The sequence below is a fragment of the Mytilus californianus genome, unplaced genomic scaffold (genome assembly GCF_021869535.1).
Source record: "Mytilus californianus isolate M0D057914Y unplaced genomic scaffold, xbMytCali1.0.p SCAF_3, whole genome shotgun sequence".
NCBI lineage: Eukaryota > Metazoa > Mollusca > Bivalvia > Mytilida > Mytilidae > Mytilus > Mytilus californianus.
In genome coordinates, this window is record NW_026262679.1 from 124,532,391 (window position 1) to 124,560,265 (window position 27,875).

Genomic DNA, 27,875 nt, shown 5'->3' on the forward strand with positions numbered 1-27,875 from the left:
GTGAAAAGAGGGATATATATTTGTAGTATTTGTTTCAATCGAAGTACAGCGTTATAATAATTCAGTGATTAGCATAGCCATCAATTTTCCATCGAACTCATTTACAATTAATATGCATTTGTATACGTGATTGGAATTTTGTTAAGATTTTATAATAATGTCTGGAAAGAAATACAAAGTGGCAAGGGCATATTCTCTGCGCGTGCTGAAGGATGATAGTCCGCCTGGAACTTACCGCAAAATTTCAGACGATATTACGACCGTCCGAAATCCTCGCGTCAATAGACCACTAAGTTTTGCTTACGGAGAAAAGGATATCAGCGTACTAAGAAGATATAATGGTGAAAGAGAAGACATATCCGTTGATCGAAATAGGAACGCTTTGACGTGGTCAGGGGAATCGCCATTCAGAGCCGAGTCTAGCAACAGTTTGAGTGAGTTACCTCCTCAGATTTTAAAATCCAATGGAATAAACGACGATTCAGAACTATTACCGTATGATCTAGATAAAAAGGGAGCCGATGACTTACAACATGATTCTGATTTAAATCTACAACCGACGAAAAGGAGACGCAACAGTAGCGGAAGTTCAAGCAGCAGTGCAAATGAAAAGAGAGGAAAACTGGAGAGGAAAAGTTCCAGAAGCAGTGCCAACGAGAGGGGGAAACTGGAGAGAAAAAGTTCCAGTTCATCTTCTGGGTCAGTAACTAAAGACAACAAGTTAAATTCAAAGCGACAAAATGGTACAGAAAGTAAAGATGTTCCTCTCGGCACGTCTAATATAGTCACTGAAAAGAAAACGCGGAGTGATTCCTCAAGTTCTGATGAAAACGCAGAACACGAAAGTCTGAAAAGGAAGTCTAGCTCAAGTAGCGAGGAAAAAAGCGAAACAGAAGGAACTCTGTGTGTTAATTCTGTGGAAAAGCGACTAACGGTATATGAAGAGCCGTGGGATAGCAATACACGTCCAGAAGAAATTGAAAACTCTGAATTGAAATACTCAGACCACAACACCTCACTTTCCAGTATTGAAAATCAAATAATTGGAGATCATTTACCGTTAATATCCAAACAGCTTAACACTGATAAGGAAAAGAAAAAAGGCTTAACAACAAATCGCAACAGAACAGAGTCCAGTTCAAGCAGCGACAGTAGAAGCAGTAAATCGTCCGGTGTAAAACACGTAACATCCAGTCAGTCAAGCGAAGCACCACCACTTCCTACAAGTGAGCAACCAGAAATCATGGTAGACTCAGCAGCCGAACAAATGGAAGTGAAACTTATTTCAAGTGACCTCAAGTCTGAATTACCACCACAAAATGTGAATTATTTAGGAACTGCTGATTCTGAGCCTGAGGTTGGTTGTAAACGACTTTCTGTTACGTATTATGGCCCCGTTTACATGCATGATAATGTACTCATTATGCCTACATCATCAACTCAGTTTTCTGGTGGGGACAGTTCGTATCAAAGTGGTATGATTTTTCAAGGTCAAATTGAACTTGAACATGTACCACAGGATCAGTTTGACATCGATTCAACTGAAAGTGCAAAAGAGGAAGATGAGAGCACAAATAAGTCACTAGAAATATCCAATATAAAGATCAGTTTATCTACTGACAACAGCGATATTAATGAATTGGAAGACGATGTTGTTCCAGTTATCACAGCAGAATTTGTAAATCAAAACGAGGCATCTGTTCCACCAGCCGAACATGAAAATACAAAATCAAAAACTAATTCCAGTTCATCAAGTTCGTCAAGTTCATCAGAATCAGAAAATGAAACAAAACATTCAGAAAAGAGACGCATAGAAACACCAGTTGTTTTTAAGGAAACTATTAAGTCAAAGGTTGGTTCAAATTTGTCCAATTCATCAGAGTCTGATACTGAAAAGGAAAAAACTAAAGAGACCAAAATCAGCACACCAGTTTCTTTGGTTACAACAAATGAAAATGTACTAACTAAAACAAAGATAGATTTAAGTTCGTCCAGTTCATCTGAGTCTGACAGTGATAAGACGAACATAATACACTCAGGAAAGAAACCGGTCGGTTCGCCATCGCTCGTACCAATATCCACAGAAGATAATCCGTCTAATTCGAAGACTAATTCAAGCTCAACAGAGTCTGAAAGTGAAAAGGAGGAAACAATCTGTGTTCCAAAGACGCAAATTAAATCGCCAGTATCTGTATATATGCCAACAAATAATGACCAAACAAAGTCTAAAAATGATTCAAGCTCATCGGAATCTGATAGTGAAAATGAAAGACAATATTTAGAAAAGAAAGAAACAGAAAAATCGCTTCCTACTGCAAAAGTTAAATCCAAAGTCGATTCAAGTTCATCAAGTTCAACAGAGTCTGATGACGAAAAGCAGACATTGGTTTTATCAGAAATTACAGAGAAGCAGGAAATACTCAGATCGGATGTCAAAGAGAAAGGAGACGAACCGGGGAAAGTGTGTTCATTGCCAATTAATACAGTTCAAGGTGAAGCTTCTTTTAAGGAAGTTAAATCTGAGAGTGGCAGTGGATCATCATCTTCGTCAGATTCAGATTCAGAATCTAATGATCACAAAGAAAAAAACGAAAACAATTTAGTAAAACCGAAAACAGTATCATCAAACTCTGAAGACGAAATAAAACAAGATATTAAACACCACAATGGTTTATCAGAAATCGACATTTCTAACCTAGATAATGGTTTGCAGAATACAGATGTTACTAAAACATTACCGACTACCGAGCCAGTGTCTGTTGAACCTTCAAACGACACCAAAATTAAATCAAGTGATTCGAGTTCATCAAGCTCGTCAGATTCAGAAACGGACGACAAACAAAACCAGAATATAGATATATCGAAAAAAAGACCAATGTCCTCTGAAGATGAAGGGAAAATAATAATAAACAAACCCAGTATCGGGAGAGAAATAGAGGATGCTGTTATGCCAGTTATTCGACCAAAAGAAGTAGTAAACAGTGCGCAACCAGTTATACCAGAATACGAACAAACATTAGAGTACGAAATACCTTCTGTAGATGTGAACAAACCAGATAATGAACTACCTAATGAAACAAATTTGTCATCAATTGACACATCACATTCACTTGAAACTGTGGAGAACCCTATAATTATTAAATCGGAATTATCATTACCGCCACAACCGGATATAGATATAGCAGATGCATTACCAGCTTCACCCGAAGCTGAAATTATCCTACCAGAAATAAACATAACCACTGAATCTTCTGTCAAATCCGAATATGAATCGTACGGAAAGATAGATAACGACAAGACATCTGGACAGGAATTAGATTCTGAAGACTTCAAGGATGATTTATCTAAAAAAGACGATAAACCCTCTGTTCGTCTGCAGAAACAGAAGAGCAAGACATCAAAATCGTCGTCTTCAAGCGAATCTAGTTCTTCGAGTTCTTCCGATTCCGAATCTTCGCATGGTTTCGACGTTTCTTCGAGAAAAGAAAGGGAGAATGCAAAAAGTGATATGAACAGGGAGAAAAATGCAGAGGATATTAATTCACACAAAGATGACGTCATTGAACTTTTGGAGAAAACAAATTCTGTTGAAATGGAAGAAAGCGCAATTATAGATATACCGTCCAGGAAGATAAATTTAGTCGATGCTGTGGTAACACCAGAGTTTGATATTTCACAAAAAATGAAAGAAATTGATTCTAAAATGATCGATTTAGATTTACCAGACATAAATAAACCGATATATGGTGCTGAATCAGAAGTTATCGCAAATATCAAAACCTGCGAACCGGACGTTGACATGAGTTCACCTGCTACATCATCAGATATTACATTTGATTGCAAACCAGAAATCGACTCCAATTTAAAAACTCAAAGTCTCGACTATCCTAAAATTGATCCAAGCAAAAAACTGATGAACGAATTTGACAGGCAAAATGCTTTTGAAGTAGATATACCATCAGACAAAGTCAGTAAAACTTTCGATGATGCAGTATCGATGGAACTACCCCAAAACTATATGCAATATATTCCAGATAATTCAGAATTCGAAGTTCCAAAAGGAAATGTACCAGCAATCAGCATGGAACAACCAATAGAAGGCACATCTTCAAAATCCACTAAAAAGGCACACAAAACAAAAGATTCAGGAAAAAGAAAACCAGACTTTGGATTAAAAATTCCAGAAAAGATAACATCATTGGTACATAAACTGTCGTTTAAAGGTGGTGATAAAAACCGACTAAAATCGACGGAAAATTTAACTGCATCGGAGCCTATTCTTTATAAGACAGTAACAATATCTGGTACCGAAATGAGCCCGAAAACCAAAGATAAGAAAGATGACAGAACTGGTAAGTACAGATTTCTTTCGTGTTTAAATTACCATATTTTTAATCAATTTTAAGTGTGAACTTTTTGATTTTTTAGTTCAAAGAAAAGTATAGAACGAACGTAAACATATTTGTGATGACATACCTATTAGACCTGCCCTATTTTATTGTTATTCTATACTTTTTATGACATAAAAAATGTTTTTTACTACTATCATAGTATATTTATTATGTTCTCTGTCATTTGTAAACAAAACCCGGTCAAATACCGTGGATGCATTGTTTCACATACCAGTGTCCACTTACAATAAGAAAGGAAAACTATCACTGAAGTTTTGTTAAAGGGCAATTTCTTACGATTTATTTCAATCGGAAATAAATATGTAACAAAAAAAAAACAACAAAAAAATACCCATATCCTTTAATTTTTTTTATACCAATCCGGATATAAAAATAAATAGATATAGTGTATCCCCGTAAAATCATTAATTATTATTTTTTACAACAAAAGAGCAAAAGTTTGAATCGAATTTAAAAACAAACCGCCGGTTATCTGTAAAACAGAATTCAACAGAGTTTTAACTTTGTACACAAAACCACAAATTTATCATAATACACTGATTTATTATTGATAATTATATTTTTTTACATTGTGTACATATGAAAAATACCTGTGAGTTACTTTTAATGTAATACAAGTGTGAATGGTGCTACTGAACTTAGATGTCAACGTAACGACAATCATTTGACATTAATTATGATGTTGTTCATATTGTTATGAATAATTGCCTCAAAATTGAATCCTAATTGGGGCCAAATGAGGAGAAAATGTACTAAATCTGAATGATAACAAAAAAATAAAAATGGCGGTAGTGATTTTAACCACAATAGGATGGCGGGAAGATGGTGCTGCTTTTACTATAAGTGTCACACATATACATAAGATTTTATATCCGCACGTTAATCATTTATGTTCGATGAGAGAAACTTTGCTGATGTGTATTTGTTCCATTTCATTCCTTTAACTATAGACGTAAAACGTGTATTATTCCATGGTGAACATCGTATTTGTTCCATTACAACCCACTAACTATAGAAGTAAAACGTGTATTATTCCATGGTGAACATCGTATTTGTTCCATTACATTCCTCTAACTATAGAAGTAAAACGTGTATTTTTCCGTGGTTAACATCGTATTTGTTCCATTACACTCCTCTAACTATAGAAGTAAAACGTGTATTATTCATGGTGAAGATCGCATTTGTTCCATTACATTCCTCTAACTTTAGAAGTAAAACGTGTATTATTCCATGGTTAACAGCGTATTTGTTCCATTACACTCCTCTAACTATAGAGGTAAAACGTGTATTATTCCATGGTTAACATCGTATTTGTTCCATTACATTCCTCTAACTATAGAAGTTAACATGGTACATCACAGAATTTGTGAAAAAATGTCCAAGCTACAAAATAAGGGTATATTTGAAAACAGCAATATCAAGAGCACTTATTTTACTTACATTTTTGCTTGAAGCTGCAGGAACGCTACATAAAAAAAGTTACTACCAAAGGGATGACTTTTTCGTTTACATTTATTAATTTTCTTTCTTTACGGTTATACGGTTATGCCTTTGGGCCGATTTATAAGTATTTGATACACATTCAATGAGGGCGTTAGCCCGAATGTGTGTATCTAAATTCACACCAAGATATTATTGTCAATGTAGAATGATAGTTTTCAATAATTTAGGGGGGGGGGGGGTCTTTCAGCGATTTGACCATATGTTATTGAAAATCATGATAAATGCCGGGTATCCAATTTAACGACATATTGGTATACCCAACTCGTCCGCTATGTCCGTGTCTGTAGTAACGTTATACCGTGTCTGTAGTAACGTTATAGAATTTTTAAAATGAACATAATTTATGTATCACTGCTAAATTATTCAGTCAGGGATTTCGTTACCACAGAGTACTAAAAACCTTTACTAAATTCTTTCATAGATATAAATATTTGGTTTGGAAGAATGGCTGTACCTGCAGAATTTGTTTTACTAACGGGATTTAAACACTCCAATTTTACGCAGTTTTGTTTAGTAAGTCCGTAAATTTAAATGAACTTATTCTAAAAGATTATCAATTTAACACTGTAATAAGATTTTGAATATTGTTTTATCGGTACTCTTTAACATTGATGCTGTTATTAATGAATAAAACCATAACGAAAAAACATTCCTATACAATTATTATCACTCACAGTCATACACCCTGTCGATACTTGTATTTTGGCATTGCAAGGTCATGTTTTACTTAGATTTGTACTAATCCATTGGAGGTGTACTGATTGCTATTTTAGTCTGGGAATATTATTTATTTATTTTTGTTATTAGCTTTGAACTATATCTTTCAATAACTGCGAGTACTCTTAGATTGGTACTTTGTGTCTTTAGGCTTTTTATTAGTTATATTTTGTGCTTTTCAACCTAGTGGAGAAGGAATTGCCTTTCCCTCTTCATCATCATTTTCTAGTGGGGGCTGTTATTTGTTGGTTAATTTTTGTCTTTTTTTTTTCGCTGTCTTTATTCAACTTATGGTAAGAAATTAAGTAGAATTTTAAACCAAAGCCGAGTTGGGTCGTTTAACAAAGTACATTTTTATCGTGTTGTGCATATGTCATTTCAGTTCTAAACGAGTAAGCACAGATTATAAAGATATTTACAATCTTCTGTATTGCTATAGAATAATAGTGTCTTATACAAATACTTTTACATAACACATAAACACAGACATTATGTAAGGTTAATATTCAAACGGAACTAAATCTTAATTCCATGACCAAATAGTTTCTATGCTCAAATATTTTGTGCCCAGTAACCTTCCTAAATGTTTTTCCGTCGCCTAAAGAAAGAAATTTTTCAGTTAATGTACAATTATAAAGATATTTTAGAAAAAAAGTGTTTATATTATTTTTAGTAGACAGTTTGATGATTTGTTTTTAACAAATTGCTGGACTTCATAAATGACAACTCCCAATGATACAAAACCCGTGGAAATGTTATTTTTCTGAATACACTTGCTTAAGCGACAGTCATCGGGAATGGGTCTTTTTGTAGTTGTTAATTCTTAAATATTTCAATATTCCTTTGTTTTCCTAATTTCTATTTTCAGTGAATGGCATTTCGCATAGGTACCACTGCTCTTTTCTTCCCAGCTTGATTTGCAATTGCGAGCCTTTAATTAGATATGTATAATTACCATTCTATACGTAGAAAGATTGTTGTTTTTGAATGGAATGTAGATGATATTATTGAATGAAGATAAGGTGTAACCATTATGGTATTGCTTTAGAGGTTTAAGTTCAGGGTATTGTTTACATTTGACATGGAGAAGAAACATTATAAAGAAATTACAGTTTTAAAGCCACTTTGATAAAGATAGTAATAAAATAGTAAACAAACTTTACAGCTATCTGTAAATACTTGAGAGATATATACATATTGTCCTATCTATCAAATGTAAACAAACAATTATACCTCCATGTTTATACCACACTTCAGTTTCCGTCACTGGCGACATTTCTGGCAGTTTTGTGTGACCAAACTTCATAAACTCAAATGCGTGTTTAGACGTATCTGTTGCAAATTTGTCAACTTCTCCTTTAAATATGGTTATTGTATACTAAATCATTACAGATATTTATTTTTTTTGCAATGTACACTATATTATTCTGTTCAATCAATTTCAAAACCTACCGACAATACACATTGTCCCATCCTTTATTATGCTGTTAACACATATTGAAATATAAGCATCTATGAATGATAAGATAGGTGAATAATAAAACTAAGATATACCAAGCCTTTGGTTTTCTCTTTTGTATTGCTTCTTATTTTGTCAGATTGTCGAGGCCTTTTATAGCTTACAATACGGTATGGATTTTGCTCATTGTTACAGGCCATACGGTGACCTGTAGCTGTCCTTTGGTCTTCTGTGGATAGTTGTCTCATTGTCAGTCATGTCTCATTTGAGACTCCTTATCTTTAAACTATGTACATTCGAAGTTTATTAAAGCATGAGTGAGATATTAAACGGCCTCTTGCAAGTTTAGAAATTCAAACGCTATTGTATCCCCGTATTTCTGATTCCCTTAAATCAATTGGTAATTGATGTAAATACGGATTCATTTATTCATAGTCTTGCCTGTTTATACTAATTATATTGTTAATCAAACTTTCAACAAAGTGTAAATCGTTCACGTTCAGTACAAACACCTCACACACGGTAAGTACTTTTGGTTTTAGATTATAGCAAGGATTTGTATAGTGAGAACGGTCCTTGATAATAGTAAGGGCAGATCATTTTGAATTTTTTTTTAGTCAATCTTATTCATCATAAACTAAATCTGGGTTCTTTTTATTTTTTTTAAGTTATCCACACTAATGTAGCGATCATTGAGATCTAAATCCATTTTTGTTTTGTTTTGAAGCTGTTGTTAGGTTGCTGTCAAACCTATCATTAATAGCAAAACTATTTTTTTCAATATGTTATGATTTACAATGAGAATGAGAAGATTGTGGAATGGATAGTTGAATGCAATACAAATAATATGACGGAAGTTTAAAGAATTATCTTCGACATTTAAAGATCTATTACTGACATTTAATTTGTATCTGAACCAAGGGGCCAAAACATAGCCTTAACAATCCACCTCTAATAGTGAGAGGAAAACATAAAAACAGCGAGTCTTTTCCGGTTGGGAACTCTGTTCTTTTGAAAGAAATATACCACTGTAAAAATTCCATGAGGTATACTTTCCGATATAATAAACTATCAGTGGGAAAAATAAATACAGTAGTATATTTCATGTACCGGAAATTCTACACGACGGAATGAAAGTACCCTTGCAAATACCCCCCCCCCCCTCCCCCTCTCTCTTTATGTTGTCATGCTATATTATTTATTAGTGTTATTTAAAATAGACGCGTGTAAGTATACTGTCAACATAAGTAACGCAATAAGTCCAATAATTAAATATCAATATGAACTATTCTGTAGTTACTTGTCAGCTAAAAAAAAATTCGATTGTAAGAACTGAAGGCGAATTTGTTTCAAAGAAATATTCAAGAATGGAAAGACAAGCTAAATGACTGAAGATGATATTTCATTATAAAATTAGTTTAAAGTTAAAATTAAGTTTCTTTTGATTATCTGCATTAATAAATAATGTAGATGCGGAAGTTATAGTTAACATTAAAATGAAAAATTAGCCACTTGACAACCAATCAATGTTCTACTTTAATTTTTGTCAGGACCCAAATATTATTCAAAAAATGTATTTCGAAACAAAAGACCAGTGAATTTTACAAATAAGTTTGTAAAAAGCATTGAGTGATACTATTTTTTCCGTAGTATATTTATCCTAAGGAGCCTAGAGTCTAATCAAAAACAGTTGTTCAATCGTAAATTATCATTGACATCAAGGGACCGATGTTCGTTTGAACACTGTAAGTTGAACACAGATTTCAATATATTGAACACATGTGGTAACATTTGTAACACTTATCTGTGCCTCAATATTTTTAATGTGTGCTTTTAAAATACTGAATATGAATAAGGACGATGGGGTACACGTAGATAAGACAGCAACCCAACGACACCACAGACATTTAAAGATCAACACTACATACTAAACACGTCAAACGGTCCATAATATTTGCAGATTTTTATATTTTTAATGTGGGATTATAATAACTAACTTTAAAAAAAAACAAGATTATATAAAAAACATCAGCAAACTAAATAGACGAAAACAAAGATGTTGAATTATGATTAATATCTAAATGCACTATAAATGCATTTTGGGGCCCTTTATAGCTTACTGTTCGGTGTGAGCCAAGGCTCCGTGTTCAAGACCGTACTGTGAACTATAATGGTTTACTTTTATAAATTTTGACTTGGATGGAGAGTTGTCTCATTGGCACTCATACCACATCTTCTTATATCTATATAATTAATGAAACTCCCAATTAAAATATAAGTTTGTTGAATTTGCAGTTTAGAACTTTCTGTTTTCTTTCTAATCAATACAAAGATCAACAAAAATATTGTATTTTCTAGAAACAAAGGAACCAACGAAAAAAGCAAGTAAGAAAAGAAGCAAGTTTCGATTAAAGAAGAAACATAGATCAACGTCATCGTCTTCCTCTTCGTCAAGTGAGTCTGAAGACGAAAAGAAAAAGATTCAAAGTGATATGAATCATGCAGATAAAGAGGTCCAAGTTAATGTTTTCAAAGTTGATCTCAAAACGAAAGCTGTTCCTAAACCAGATGGAAAACAAAGCAAGAAGAAGAAACATGCCAGAGAAGGACCATCCCCACCAACAACTCCAGAATCGCCATTCGATAAATTATCTCACATATTCCATAGAACTCATAAAGCAAAGATCACAGAACCAATAAAAGAGGATAAAAAGAAAGAAAAAGAGAAAAAAGAAAATAAAAAGTCCCCATCAAGATCTTCGTCTGATAACAGACATAGAAGCACATCACAAACGTCGACAGATGAGCAGACGACAAAATCCGATGACTACAACCAACCGGAAGACGAAGACGATAAACATCGTCATCATTTAGAGAATGAAGACAAAAGTCCTCTTAAAACACTACAAGAGTATTCAAAACTTCTGGATAAACAAGTTGCTAGAACGCGACCTGATATGTCACCAGACACAGACGAAAATACGACTAAAGAAAATAAACAACTGAAAGGAACAAGTGACGAAGAAAATTCAATAATGCAAGATAAGGAAACAGTCCCTATTTCATGCTCTGTTGAAGAACTAGTTGTTGAGGAAAAGATTGAACGAGTTGAGGCACCTCAAAAATCGTCATCAGAGTCAGTTTCTTCAGATAACGAAAATTTGAAAGAAGTTATAACAGCGAGTGCTGTTGAAAGAAAAGCGTCACTGTCTTCCTTGGAACGTGAAATTTTCCCTACAACTCCTCAAAGTGAGAATGGTGAATTAGAGGTTAGCATTAGAAAACCTTCGCCGTCTATTGACACAAAATATACAGATTGTTCATCTGAAATTATCAATCCGGATCTTCCTTCGCTGGATCTAGAAACAGACCAAACCATAGAAATGAAGAAACCATGGATATCTCCAGCAGACAAAGCAAAGTTAAAACGATCTGATAGTACGTCATCATCTTCTTCGTCTTCCTCTTCATCGTCTTCAAAGTCTTCCCAAAAATCTGTGAAAGAAAAAGTAACTGATGTGGAAATACACTATACAACGGAAACAAAGAAAACACCAGCCAATGTGGAGACGGAAAGAAAAACCATCCAAGAGGAATTTATCAAGCAAGAAGGACAACCCAGACTAAATGCTGTTTTAAATAAAAAGCTACCGAACGTATCAGAAACAGAAGACACACAGCCAGATATTGCTCCAAGAAGGGAATTATCAATTGACAACACAGAACGTCTAGAGGTGGAACATGCTCTCCAGACGTTAGACAACTCCATCATAGCAGCAGAGCAATCGCCTCCCAAATACCAAGGTCATTTTGTAGTAGTGGCTATTGACTTTGGGACAGCTTATAGCGGCTATGCTTTCAGCTTTACTCGTGATCCTGATAGTATCCATATGATGAGAAAATGGGAAGGAGGGGATCCTGGCATCATAAATCAGAAAACCCCCACCATTATGTTACTGACCCCTGACGGATCGTTCCATTCGTTTGGGTACAATGCCCGTGATAACTACCATGATCTGGACAAAGAAAGGGCTCAAGAATGGATGTACTTTGACAAGTTCAAAATGACCCTACATACAGCTACTGTAAGTACCACATTTTATTTTTTTGCTTTATTTACGAATTTTAGGCTTAGTGTCAAGAGCATAAGGAATATTTACCAAATTTATAGAAAAATATTTGGTAAACTTTTTCTAAATAAAAATATAACTATATAATTTAAAAAAAGACATGAGATATAATCTTCGATGTTCAATTTCAATTATAAATTTTGTTCAAATGACTGTTGGAATGACTTGATCAACGCCTTGCATATATTAACCTGTATGTTTATATAGTAAATTGTGAGTCGGACTTTTAATAGGTTATTATACGACATTATATCAGTTTATGTTGTTACATATGCATAACGAATTATTCAGGTGAACAGTACATACACCTGTTATAGTAGACCTTTGATCTTCTTTACGCATTACATACATTCTTAAATTCTTTCTTTATTGATAAACAGATAAATTAATTTATGTTTCCTCATAGCATTTGGCATTGTGTATCGTGATAGGAGGTAATACTATATACTAGATATTATTTTTAATGTTCAGATGCTTGAGGTTGGATAAACATACCATGTAAAGTTTTTGTTATATGTAATCGACATAGTTCAATTAGTGATATGAGATATAGGGCCAATTTACCCATAATTTGTTTCACCCTACGGTCCTTTTGCTAAAGTCTTAAAGTTGACTTTCAATTGTTACATAAGTTCACAGTATTTAAGCTTCATTTGTGTACTTTGAAGTTCTAATACTATTAAGTTATATTTCTATACTACAACAAGTTGAAAGGACGATGGCATATTTTAGTACTTATCAAAGAGCATTCTTATTCAAAACAAAATCTTCTATTGAACAAATCAAATGGTCAATAAAAAACTATATAAGTCGAATAAAAACAGAAAATTACATGGCAAAACATTTTAAAAGAGAACCGCAGTCCACTTAATACTACACAGAAAACTAAAGATTTAACAACAAAACACTACCAAAAAGTAAAATAACAGAGAAAAAAAAAACGAACTCCGAGGAAAATTCAAAACGGAAAGTCCGTTATCGAATGGCAAAATCAAAGCTCAAACACATCAAACGAATGGAAAACAACTGTCATATTCCTGACTTGATACAGGCACATCCTTGTGTAGAAAATGGTGGATTAAACATGGTTTAAAAGTAGATTGAACTCTTTTGCTCTGGAAGGATAATCAGTCCCTGCCTGCTCCACCAGTAGCACCCGCCGTGTTGTTCATGGCAAGAAAGCGATACGGTGGAAGTTCAGTTACAAATTATATATTTTTTGAAAGGGGTTTTTCAATTCAAAAGTTTTCACGTGTTAAATTTACAACTTTGTATCAAAATTGTATTGTACAGTTATGTGTAGCCTATTATGAAAATGTATAGAAATATAATAAAGAATAAAAATAAGAATATTTATTGTTCCAATTAAGGGCCCTTGATGGGCAGCATGACATTTATACACAAAACAATACATCATATATAGTGAAATGAATTAGATATTCCGATCCCAATATGTTTTAACAACTTTAAGATTTTGACTCTGTGAGTAAAACACATACTGAGTGAGTAAAACACATACTGAAGAAATTGTGTCGTATGAAAATATGTAGATGTGGTATGCAACTATCCAAATAAGTTTAAATACATTACAGATAATACGGATTTTATTTTTCTTTAAACGTCCACGGTGAACATTTCATTTCACCCATGCCTCCCCAATATTTCATCTCCTTTTGTCTTGTGAAATAACATATAGATGTTCGTTTGCTTGGCAGAATGTACTTTCAAGTCAAAACAAAAGAAACAGCGTGGCCACTTCATAGACAAGGTAGAATAGACAAGCTAGAAGTTTTGAACGCTGCCAAATCCGGCCATAACCGAGTTGAAAAAGCACAATTATCTTAAACTTGTTTTAGAAATTAACATTTTTGTCATAAGAAAATAAATACAATTTTCTATTAACACTTTTTTATAAATCCGTTTGAATGATTAATAAAACTTTGATTGATGATTCCCACCTACAAGATTTGAATCAACTGATAAATTAAAATCCACCTACTTGACGGTATAAGTAAGGAAAACATATTGGCATTTCATATGAAAATCCATTATTTATCAAGTTAATGGAAATAAAAGTTAAAACACCAGACAGAAAGTAAACCTCAAACGATTGAACAAGTAACGATAATGATATAGTGTCCCAAAGTCATTAATAAACTTCTACTTTCATTTTAAATACATAACTATTATACACGTGTTGCATGTGATGACAGAAAAGTATAACTTTATAACTCAGTTATAGTTTCTATTTATTTATAACCTTACAGAAATCTATTTTTCTTGATTTTCCAAAAAATAATGTATATATAGAAATAAAAAGATGTGGTATGACTGCCAATGAGACACCTCTACACCAGAGACCAAATGACGTAGAAGTTAACAACTATAGGTCACAGTACGGCCTTCAACAATGAGCAAAATACTTACTGCATAGCATTCTATGACCCTTTTCACATACTCTTCGTCAATCTTACACAGTTGTTCTGTAAAACTGTCCTATTTAGCATTTATATGATATATATTTACTATGATATGTACCATAATCTTGCAGGATTTGTCGACAGATACAATGTTAACAGCTGCCAATGGCCGTAACTACCCTGCCTTAAAGATATTTACATACGCAATGTCTTACCTTCGAGATCATGTGATCCGGGAATTGTCAGACCAATCTGGTGTTAAGATCCTAAATGAAGATATCCGATGGGTGGTATGTGTACCTGCCATATGGAAAGCACCAGCTAAACAGTTCATGAGACAGGCGGCGTACAAGGTGAGAAGAGTAATTATACATTGTATCTAAGTATTACATATACATATATACATATTTTAGTTGAGGTGGATCATCACTATATATTTTCTCAGATAGAATTTTCTTATACTTTGCCAGTATGGAGATTTTGCCATGCTTTTCAAAATAATATAATCAAAAGAGTATTGGTCACATGCTATTTTTCAAGCTGAAAGTCGTCCAAAATTGCTTATTTTTGCATAGATTATTCATAAAAACACTTTTTTTGTGAATAAAAAGAAATCTATGAGATAGAATTTTGAAATAAAATATGAGAAGATAGGTTTTATGATATGATTTAAGATAATAAAAAGAAAAAATGGTGTCACCGAACTTGTTTTCTTGCTACAAGTAAAAAATGAAAATTTCACTATAAAAGTTATCACCCCGTATAGCTAATAAATATAAGTTGAAAAATTGAATTGAACAAAACAAATATTTAGTATTTGTTTTAACAGTCTAAATAATGCAATAAATCACTTATTTTTTTTTATTAAAACAAACAATTTTACATATTAATTGCCAATCTGTCTAAATATTTGCAGATTTAAGCAAAGAACGAGACGTATTGTGTACTGATATTTTACAATCCAAGATGGCGGTATACAGTTAAACTACCTTAAGCTATAATGAGAAACATTAATAAAGTTGCTTTTTTTCCCAATTATTTTAATTGAAATGCTGTTTAACTTACACCATGGCGATGATTGATTCCGTCTTCCTACTGTACACGATGCTACTTCATAAATCTATTCCGAAGAACAACCACAAATATTAGAGTGTTGGACAGCTTGATCTTAGATTTAAACAGGTTTTTGGGCTTTGGAGCTTGCTGTAATTGATTCGAGCATTATTTATTAGTTATAGTCTTTCACATTGTCTTTCCCCATTACTAGAGCGGCTGTATGTAATGATCGTTGTGTCCGGTTTTTTTTTCAACCGACCACTTATTGTAACCACAACTTGTCTATTTCAATGAAACGTTTCCAGTATCTTAAGTAACTAATGATAATGTGCAACTCGTGATTTACTGTTAAATCAAAATGTTTTTGTGGGTCTTTGTCATAATTATAAAGAATAACAGGAGGATGAGTAGACAGCTTGAATTTGCAACTCCTGCTAAACCAGGGCATACTGGATTTCAATGAAACTTTCACAGAATAAAGTATCTATTATCATTGTGCACTCTTATTAATTTTGTTATCCAAGTGGTTTTTGGTGTATAACTATCATGTCTATACATTTTGTTAATATTGAAGGCTAGTATTGCATCTGAAGAATTCCCAGATCAACTTCTAATTGCATTGGAACCTGAGGCAGCGTCTATTTACTGTCGGAAGTTACGTATGCACCAGTTAGTTCCAGAATCTCCTCGTCAGGTGCAGTCTCCAACTAGAAACGAACCAGTCAACTTAGATAATGCATTCGAAGTTTCTAATCAAGGTAAACTATGTCATGTTAAAAGGAAAAGATTGAGACAAATAAACCGTTCTTATCATCCCTTTTTTATATTGATTTCAAAACATTGACCGGGAAGAAAACGTGCCAACTGTTTTATGTTCGGACTAATTTTAAAGAGCCCTTTTACCATTAGCCTATTTGATATATTGGATATTGTGTATTGGAATTGTAAACACCACATATTCTTGTTATTTTTTCAGTGAACGAATATTCCATGGAAATGATATTAAGAGGTATAAATAATCACCTTCATATTCAATTTCTTATCATTCCTAATTCTGTTATCCTAATGCATTATTTTCAACCTGACCATACCAATAGTTTACTCATGTCCTTTTATATATTTCCCTGTCTTTTGAACTTATTTTTCAACTGAATGTCTTATTATATCTTTCTTTTACCAAATTCTTATTGTCATACTCTATTACTATATATCGGTATCTGTATGATGTGAAATACAATCATTTGGTAATCCAGTAAACGATGCTCTAGTGTTATTTTATTTGCAGTTTGTCTCATGTTATGTTTATTTGCTTTATCGTCCTGGATGCGAATGAAATGTTTGCCACTGTACTTTAACCAAATAACAATTACCAATCAATTAATCAATCATTTATAAGTCCGGTACTTTATAATTTGATCAAAGTGAAATTTGTCGCAACAGAAGCATTGTTAGACATGTTATCCTAAATATTAATGAAAATACCTTGTTTTTTTAGTATTAGTAAACAAATTAGTAGTTGTGTTTTCTGGGTCTCTGCCGACCCTATATTGTCATATAAAAATTAGATGATGTGGTATGATTGCCAATGAGACGTATCTCCAACAGAGACCAAATGACATAGAGGTCACCGTACGGCCTTCAACAATGAGCAAAACCCATACCGCATAGTCATCTATAAAAGACCCCGAAATGACAAATGTAAAACAATTCAAACAAAAAAACTAACGGCCTGATTTATGTATAAAACAATGAACGAAAAACAAATATGATATACAGCAACAAACGACAACCACTGAATTATAGGCGCCTGACTTAGTACAGTCACATACAGAGTGCGGCGGGGTTAAACTAGCTTGCTGGCGCCAAGCCCTTCCGCTAGCCTGGGACAGTGGTGTAACAGTACAACATAAGAACAAACTATAAAAATCAGTTGAAAAGCCTACCCTAACACATTTCATGGACATTTTTGGTTAAGCACCGTTAATATCCAGAACATTTCCCAATAATGTGTATGTAAAATATTTAAAATAATACAATCTTTTTACAGTTTCACCTACCCTATTGTTCTATGTTAGGAGGCAGGAAATAAATATATATTTATTTTTGACCACTATCATTTAACAAACTGGTCAAACGATTAGAGGCGTATAGAATGGACATTTTGAGTTACCTTATTTCTAGTGATGAATAGAATCACCAGTTGCAGTGTTTAATGCGACATACAAGTGCAAAAAGTAAGACTGATCATAAATTTCAGGCTTAAGTGTCAAAACAAACATAATAGTACTGCGAGTACTCCCAGATCTGTACTTAGTGTCCTTTTTGTTGTTAGGGATGAGGGATGGATAAATACCCTGCCACGTCCGGTCTGTGTTTATGTTTGATGTTTTCTGTTTTGTATCGATCTGATGAGTTAAGCATTTTTCAACTGATTTTTATAGTTTGTTCTTATGTTGTGCTGTTACACCACTGTCCCAGGTAAAGGGGGGGGGGGGTGGGGTTGGGGGGGGGGTGTAGATGAGCGCTCACAAAGTCAGGAGCCTGTAGTTCAGTGGTTGCCGTTGCTTCATTTCTGTCATATTTGTTTTTCGTTAATTGTTTTGTTATAAATAAGGCCGTTAGATTTCTCAATTGAATTGTTTCATATTTTTCATGTCGGGCCCTTTTATAGCCGACTATACGGTATGGGTTTTCCTCATTGTTGAAGACCGTATGGTTGCCTATAAATGCTTACATCCACTTTATTTGAACTTTGATGGATAGTTGTCTCATTGGCAATCATACCTCATCTCCTTATTTTTATAATAATTGAGTAAATGAAATAGAAACTAATTGTCCTTATAAATATGTGTTGATAAATGATATCAATTTCAAGAAACGTATTTAACTATAATATTTTAGTCTTTTAACAAACAATTTTGTATACAGGTACCCGTTACATGGTAGTAGATTGCGGTGGTGGAACTGTTGACATAACAGTACATGAGTTGGACAGTACTGGAAAATTAGCAGAACTCCATAAAGCAAGCGGCGGTCCATATGGATCCATCGGTATGAATCATAATTCAGTTCTATTAAACAAATGACTGCGAGTTGTTCTCTCTTACACTTACGTAAGGGTACATGTAATTAAAAAAAATAGTACATTGTGAAAAATGAAATATACAAACCCGACAATGAAATTAGTAAAAGTGAAAGTATTTGCGAAGATAGTTTAAAAATTATCAGCTCAGGGACCTACACTGAGTCGATACAGTGCAACACAAGTTTGATTTAAAAGAAATATGTATTGTTTAAACTCTATTCTTCTTCTTTATCTTATTTCTTCACATTTATTTCTCTTTTCAGGTGTTGACGTTGAGTTTGAAAAGTTATTAATGTCAATTTTCGGGAAGACATTGATCGAGCAATACAAAGTCAAAAGATCTGCAGGTTGGGTTGATATGCTGATAGCTTTCGAGTCGAGAAAAAGATCTGCATCACCGTATAAAACATCGCCTCTAAATGTAGCATTGCCTTTCTCATTCATTGACTACTACCGAAAACATAAGGTTTGTTTTTGTCTCAAGGAAATGTAATAAACGGAGATCATTCATTTTAAGTATTAATGTCAAAAATGATTAAACATTTAACACCTATGTCACAGATCGACAATTAACATGAAGTCCTTGATGCTTTCCCGAAACGACACTTATCCTTGAAATCGAATAAATAGTTTAATTTTCTTTGTGTATAATGTATACAGTTTCCTTTTGATATCTATTTTTAAGGTCTTTCCACTCCGTTAGGAAAGACCTTATTGTTTTTCTAATGTTTTTTTTTTTTCTTTTTTTTTTTTTTTTCTTTTTCTTTTTTTTTTTTTTTTTTTTTTTTCTTTTTTTTCTTCCAACATTTTTTTGGGAATGCCCTCCCCCCGTTTCTGTTCAAGTTATCAAGACCAAATATGGACCATCGATAGACATCATCATGAAGTATTACCACATGACCCTGTTAAGGATTTCATCATCCCCTGTAGAAGTTATCCCCCTTTTATTGGATTTTTTCAACATGGCCCCCCTTCGTTGTTTTTGAAGATATCATGACCTTATTTTGACAATAGGTTGATCTCATCATGATGTACTACCATATGTGACTGCATAGGATTTCATCATCCCCTATGCGAGTTATATCCCCTTGAAGCGATTTCTTCCCTTTGCATTTTTCTCAAAAAGTATTAGAGATAGAATCGATTTGAAAACGGCAACATATACAGGAACTGATGGCAATGTTAATGAACATATAAAATAATTTTGTTATTGACCCTTATAAGGAGTTATTTCTCTTAAAAAAATATACACAATTTTTGAAAAATTGTATTTCGAGAACCCTAAGTCGTAGAGACTTGGGACCTACACCAATAATCTTAAGTTCATGTGACCTTCAATTTGCACCCAAGGTCAAAGGTCACAGAGTGCAAAAAAACTTTACGCTGCAATTTCAAGCTTGCATATTAAGAAAACCATAAGAGTTTGCTGCATACATACTGTGTATAAAATGTTCCTCTCGACGAGCTCTACATTTTATACATTAAGCTCAAAAATGTCCGACTGTCTGTTCAAAAGTTACATTAACATAATTCTTAAAACTATAGTAACATATGTATATCTTTTAAAAGGTAACAGATATCAACCTACTATAAACTGCAAAGATGATCAGTAATTCAAGGCCTTCAATTTGAGGTCAATGTCAGGTCATGATGAAATTTAACCTTGACCTTCAGAGTGTACTATGACCTTGACCTTGTGACATTTGAAAGGTCAAGTGGTCTTGAGTTGAATGGTGGTAGTCCCATGTCTCTACGACTTACGGTTCTCAAGTTTGATATTCATCATATATTTGATAATTCATTGTGACCTTGATGAACTTTGGAAATGTCCAATTTTTTTTCTAAAATGTTGTCCTTTTACTGTAGATCATTTTTCTTTTAACAAATTTGAGATAACTGTTGTCGTTTAAGAGATAATGCACTTTGAAATTTTGCGAGCGGAGGCATGTATTTCTGAATCAACAACAGGTAACCACCTGAAATTATAAGAAATTGAAGAGTTTAACATGGTTATATGTTTGACCAAATACCAAAAACATTCAATGAAAAAAAAAACCAAAAAATCAATTTGAAATTTTCATGTTTTGCATTGACTTTGTAAGTTTCATAAGTTCTATTTATATAATTGATATTGCATCATTTATGGCACTTTGCCAAATGGGGTCATTTGATATATCAAATTGAAGGTCTTAACGAGCTCTACTCAAAAATGAAAATGTAAAACCCCCTTTTCATCCCAGGGGGAAGGGTGGGGTCATTTAGTGCAAAAAATTAAAACTTCTCAGATGGTTTGGTTGTCGCATATCAAATGAAAGTCCATAAAGCGTACATTTCAAATATCAAATTGACGTCCCCAAAAAATGGGTTGGTTGGGGTCATTGAGTGCAAAAAAAATAAATTTTCTTTTAAGATAAGGTTGTTGTATATCAAATGAAAGGTCTTACCGTGTACATTTCAAATATCAGATTCCCGTCCTCAAAACATTAGTTGGATGGGGTTATTAAGTGCAAAAATCAAACTTTCTAGAACATGGCGTTGTCGCATATCAAATGAAAGATAATCAAGTCTAGATTACATATATCATACTTCCGATATCAAAAATGTAGGCGGATGGGGTCATTAAGTGTAAAAAGTGAAAATTTTCAGAAAGTATGCTTGTCGTATATCAAATGAAAGCTCTTAAAGAGTACATTACAAAAACATCACTTTTGCAGGAAAGACCTTTCAATTGTTTTACAAACAATTGAGATACTAGTTTTTTAATTGAAATTCTGATGTATTTTTTAGTTGACAGGTATAGATACAGCTATAAAACGACATGGAGACAGAGATGTCACATGGTCCTCACAAGGAATGCTGCGACTGGCACCTGAGGCAATGAACATATTATTTAAACCAACAATTCAAAAAATCAAAGAAAAGATTGGTTCTATATTGAATAATAATATCAAAGGTATTTCCTATAAAATTTTATTTCGGCATGTTATACTTTAGGATTATAAATCATGTTACTGTTTATGTTGTTTTTGTCTGCTGTTATTGTGAATATCGATGTTTTTGCCTGCATGAACTGTTGTTTATGACTTTAATTGTTAGTCCAACTTGCTGCAATGCGCATGTCATTGGTAACCAGTTCAAAATTGGTTGGTGTCCACGTTTCAGCCAGTTATAGTGTTTATGTACGCGTTCTATTATTCAGAAATACCTAAATTGATTGAAATAATGAATTGCGAAATGATTTCCGATTTCTGAATTCCAAAATATAAAGATCAATTCTCCCAAGCGTATTTTATACAGAACAAATAAAAAAAAAATACCGAAAGAGATTTGCTCTGAATTGAATCTGGTTTGTATCGCTTCCTTATCATGATTTTATTGGTTGTGATGAAATGCCATAATATCATTGTCATTTACAAATATAATTGCTTGTAACAGATGTTACATATAGTTTCCTCCTATCTAACAACCAGAGCCTTTCGTCCTTAAATTTAAAAATCTAAGGATATATACACTCAAATTGTAGCCACAAACAATGACTCTTGTATAAATGTATCAAAACGAAACAAAACGATGCAGTTAGCATTAATGCACGACTTGCATACAGTAACATATATCAATATTTATATTTTGAATAAAAATTAATTTTGGCAATGTTTTGTCACTTCACATACACAATAATTGATATAATGTGTAAACAATACCTAAATGACAAATGGCTGACAAGCTATTTATGAATGTTTTAGTGATTCATATTTTTGTAGCTTTTTATGACAATTCAGGTTATTCGATTTTTTTCCCGGTAATAATTACATTAATTAGTAAACACTTGTATACAATTGACACGAATCATTTAAATCATTTCATAAACAACCTTAAATGATTTAACTTGATAATGGCATAAATGTAAAATTTTACGCACCAGCAGATTTTAGTGTCCACTATAGCTTCATGAACAATGCACACCGACCTGAAACACTCTGTGTGTCCAATTACTTCAATCGAAAAACCAAATCAAACCAAAACCAAATCAAACCAACACCTCAATTAAATGCTTATGATAGCAAATAAAATGGATAGTACTTTTGAAATTAAGAAAATGCACATGAATCAATATCACTAATATCTTAAACATTTTTCATATTAGTAAATATGCACATAGCTCCTTTCTAAGTCTACTATTTAGGAAGGGAAAAGATTGTATATTTTTATTTAGATAAAAGTAAGGAGATTTGTTACTATGGCCAATGAGACGATGATCAAAGGACATAGATTTTAACAACTAAAGGTCAGCATTCGGTCTTTAACAATGAGCACATTGTATAGTAAGCTATAAAAGGCTCCGGGATGACAAAATGTTAAACAATCCAAAAGAGGAACGAACGGCCTGATTTAAAATACAATAAATGAAATAAACAACTAATGAAAGACATCAACAAACGACTGAGTTCATCCTACATATTATTGGTATTCGTGTTGCCTATTCCTTAGTTAACTGTGAAGTGTTTTGGGTATTACATATGTATGGTTTGTCTGTTAGTATTTTCCTTTTGTCTGTTTTCTTCGATGTATGATTTTTGATTGCTGCATGTTATTTTTAATCACTATTTATTTTATATTGCAAAGGATTTATTTTAAAATGATAAACATGTATTGAAAAAGAAGGATATTCCATTAAAGCCATTCAAATATAAAATCACACACTTATAACACTTTAAACAAGAAAGTATGACATACATTCCTTTAAAAAACTATACAACTTATTCATATTTTAGAAGAGTTCTTTACATATAGGAGGCCCTGCTTTTTAGAATAATATCTTTAAAAGGGGGAATAAAAACTGATAATTTTAGATTTCCCTGAATTGAAATTGGATGACTAATAAATTTCAGAAACCAATATTCACTAACGTCTACGACATTTTGTCTCTGGTGGAGAGTTGTCTCATTGGCAATCATACCACATCTTCTTAATGTTATAACTTCGGTGAATAGTTGCATTAAGTGTATGAAACAGAGTAACAATGAACAATTCACAATTTTGATTATGTTTACTTTAAGACCTGTGCAATATTAGTTTCTTGTAGTTTACTTCGAGACCTGAAATATTTGTTTCTTGTAGTTTACTTCGAGACCTGAAATATATGTTCCTTGTATGTTTACTTTTAGACCTGTGAAATATATGTTTCTTGTATGTTTACTTTTAGACCTGTGAAATATATGTTTCTTGTATGTTTACTTTTAGACCTGTGAAATATATGTTCCTTGTATGTTTACTTTTAGGCCTGTAAAATTTATGTTCCGGGTATGTTTACTTTTAGACCTGTGAAATATATGTTCCTTGTATGTTTACATTTAGACCTGTAAAATATATGTTCCGTGTATGTTTACTTTTAGACCTGTAAAATATATGTTCCTTGTATGTTTACTTTTAGACCTGAAATATATGTTCCTTGTTGGTGGATTTGCTGAGTCCGCCATTGTACAAAATGAAATAAGACAAGAATTCGGAAATTTAATTCAAGTTATAATACCACAAGGGGTTGCTATGACGATTCTTAAAGGTAAAGCATTATGAATACATTAACTTCTTCTTGTTGTCTCGGTCACATTTCACCATTTAAGACTAGTCAGCATGAATATTCAGTAAAGACAACAATAAATTTGAACACCAGAGAATAAGAACGTTGAAATATATCATCTCAGCGACGGACCGATGCGACATGAGAAAAAAAGACAACATGGTTACAATTTGCTATAATTGGCATGGTGCTAATATCTTGAAATGAAACATGACCACATATATACACAACACATCACGATTAATATAGATATATCGTTTATATCGTCAAATAAGACAGTAACTTGAGATAAAAGATGCAAATTTTAGACAGATATTCAAGAATTCAAAGAAAGATAACTGAACAACAGACGGTGAATTCGTTATGTTGTTATTGTGTTTAAAACCTGTATTTCCTTTAATGGGGAAATTTGATTCAATTTAGAATTGCTTTGATTTTACAGCTTCAATTTGAAAAGAATTTCATTAAGTACTATATGATTATTTATAGGTGCTGTGTTATTTGGCCTTGATCCAACAATTGTCAACGTAAGAAGATGTCCTCTTACCTATGGAGTTGGTGTCCTTAATAGATATAATCCGAAAAAACATCCACTGAAAAAGAAAGTTTCACGCCAAGAAATAGAATGGTGTACGGATATTTTTGATAAATATGTTGTTGTCGATCAGGCAGTTACAATTGGTGACGTCATTTTACGTAGTTATACTCCAGCCCGTCCTGACCAAAGACTTATTCAAATCAATATTTACTGCTGTGAAGACAAAGATCCAAAATTTATAACGGATCCAGGAGTACATAAAGTAGGAACAGTAACATTACATTTGTCAGGGACCAGTGAAGACAAAATGCCAAAGAGGCGAGAGATACAAACAAGGATGCAGTTTGGAGAAACTGAAATCAGAGTTAGTGCTCTTGATGTATCTACGGGTGAACATATCCAATCGACTGTTGATTTTCTCAGTCGATAAACGGTGATTTCGTTTTGTATTTTATGTAACAAATACTATAGTTGATATTAACTTTATGTCAGAACTTAGAAATATCTTTATATTTATATTTGTATTACGTATTTAACTTATTGTGCCATATCTAAAACCATTTTAACCAATATCTTTTTTGTCTCAAACATCTTGATAGATGCAGATTTTTATAATACGCTTTGTAGTAATGTACAAAAAGCTAAAGAAGTGAAGGTATTATTTCATTTCAGCTTTATTTGGGTGGAATACTGAAGAGAGAAAAAAAAAGTAACGGAAACAAATATATAAATCACTGTAACATGAAGTGATTTGTATTGCAAACTAGTGCAAACAGTTTAAATATCTATAAAACGAGTAAATAGTTCTTATTTTTAGATAATGCGTTCTGCTAAGGCTTTCAAACTTATATGAAATTCGACAGTATAAGCAATACTCTGAAATGTGATTGAGATATACATTACTTATTACTTTAAATGCACGTTTAAAGACACCAGCAGTACAACCGTTAAAAAATTCCTGAAATTCTTTGAAATAGCTATGTCTAATCACAAACAGTTCATATAGATCTTTTAAATACTGAAAAATGTTTTTCGATGATTTTTTTGCTGGAATAATTTTTCTTTGTTATATATCTCCAGTATAAATCAAAGAACTATTAATGGATGTGCATGAGAAAAAAATGAGATTACTAAGGAAGACGCTGAAGACGTTTAAAGATAAATTGAGTCCTATAAATATGTGTTCCGCTTGGCGTCACTTAGGGATCAATATTGTAATATTACGTCTGCGTTTTGTAATACTGTTCTTGAACTCGTCTTCTCCTTGATAACTCACTGGAAACTAGAATAGTGTCAAGTATTCACAGATTTGAAAAGGAAGATTGCACTATCTATAACTATATCCAACAGCTGTTTGTCTGAGAGAGAGAGAGAGAGAGAGAGAGAGAGAGAGAGAGAGAGATTCCATCCAATCACGTACAACACATGTCTTCCATGGAATATTATATATTATTTAATATTTTTTTGTAATATTTCTATCATGTAACAAAACATTTAACTATGTATTATGTTATTTATGATATAAAAGATATAATATTATTTTGTATTTCATATAGGGTGTACTTTAGGTAAGTAATCTAAATTGTTACCGACTTTAGAGTATGCATCTATACAAACCTATGTATTATAGTTACTTAAATAAAATAGCCAATCGTGTTATTTCGTTTACAACTTAATAAACTGAAGATAAATTAATAATTTCTTATAGCTACACCAAATCCAATGCATCAAATAAAATTGAGAATGGAAATGGGGAATATGTCAAAGAGACAACAACCCGACCAAAGAGCAGACAACAAAGAATATCCTAAAAATAAAATATCAATATAATAAATGGACAAGTTGGCAATGTAAACAATGAACAACATCAAAGGCCGAAATATCGAATGTCCTAGCCCATCAATTGATAAACGATGTTAGATTAGGCATTTGGAAGCGCATTCAAAAATAAGATATTCTATGAAAACAAGAGTGTAAAACCCTTTCAAGAAGCCCAATGTTGAGGATGCTGTATCTTTTCTAAACGACAAACTATGTTGTTGTTTCAGCAGACAAATCCTCAAAAACATGGTGTGTACATGCAAAAATCATTATTTTGATGGTATAAAAAAGAACTTGAAGTTCATTACAAATCTGATTTGGGAATCCAACTTATACACCTATATCATTCACAACAGAGATTTGAGACAAATCACAAATCTGTAATGCTTTCCTATAGTAGTATAAACATAAAAAAAACTGATGCGAATCTCCCTTGTTTATATGTTACGCCAACACTTCACAAAAATCCTGCTTAGTAACAATAAATTCTGTTTCGAATAGATGTTCCAGTAACGTCTTACTGATATTACTATCAATCTTTCTGCAGTAAACGATGATGTTTAAAGTATTATCATGAGCGTTGTCAATCAGATGTGGATATTGAAAAAATTCTAAACATCTGCTCTACAGTCATTCCGATTTTGAAACAATGGTTTTTTTCCACAATAAACACTTAAATTCCCCTTGCTCAACTTGTATAACAGAACTTTTCAACAAAATTTTATACGAAACAGAAATCATACAATATTGTAGAAAATGCATCTAGCTGAGTTGTTTTGTATCACTTAACATTGCCATATAAGTGGGAGGTTTTGGCTAGCCATAAAACCAGGTTCAACCCATAATTTTTTCTTAAAATGTCCTGTACCAAGTCAGGAATATGGCAGTTGTTATCAAATAGTCCCTTTCTATGTATGTTTGCGTTTGTTTTTGTTGCAGTTCAGTTCCGTTGTTTTCCTCTAATAGTTAATGTGTTTCACTCGGTTTTGGTTTGTGAATTGTTTTTGCTTAATCGATTTATGACTATTGAACAGCGGTATACTACTATTGCATTTATTTAAGGTATATTGGTCAATCATATTTCCCAATTACTTTAAGACTGCTACCAAGACTAGATGGTCTGTATCTGAATCTTTTCTCGAAATACTCACAAATT

At 32.8% G+C, this 27,875-nt stretch overlaps 1 protein-coding gene across 1 annotated transcript; it reads left to right on the top strand.

Moving 5' to 3' along the window:
- Positions 1–452: 452 nt before the first annotated feature.
- Positions 453–26,557, top strand: LOC127736084 (WASH complex subunit 2-like). The gene is made up of 9 exons (XM_052246590.1): positions 453–4,352; positions 10,450–12,176; positions 14,773–14,994; positions 16,272–16,455; positions 18,626–18,748; positions 19,046–19,248; positions 21,570–21,735; positions 24,214–24,342; positions 24,850–26,557. Exons 1-9 carry the CDS (start codon positions 1,244–1,246, stop codon positions 25,326–25,328), a joined length of 6,342 nt encoding a protein of 2,113 aa, XP_052102550.1. The 5' UTR covers positions 453–1,243; the 3' UTR covers positions 25,329–26,557.
- Positions 26,558–27,875: the final 1,318 nt, after the last annotated feature.

Coding starts and splice junctions, on each gene's coding strand:
- LOC127736084 (XM_052246590.1), top strand. CDS start 1,244: ATGGTAGACTCAGCAGCCGAACAAATGGAAGTGAAACTTATTTCAAGT. Junction 16,456..18,625: donor ATTCGAAGTTTCTAATCAAG/GTAAACTATGTC, acceptor TTTTGTATACAG/GTACCCGTTACATGGTAGTA. Junction 21,736..24,213: donor ATTGAATAATAATATCAAAG/GTATTTCCTATA, acceptor GTTTACTTTTAG/ACCTGAAATATATGTTCCTT.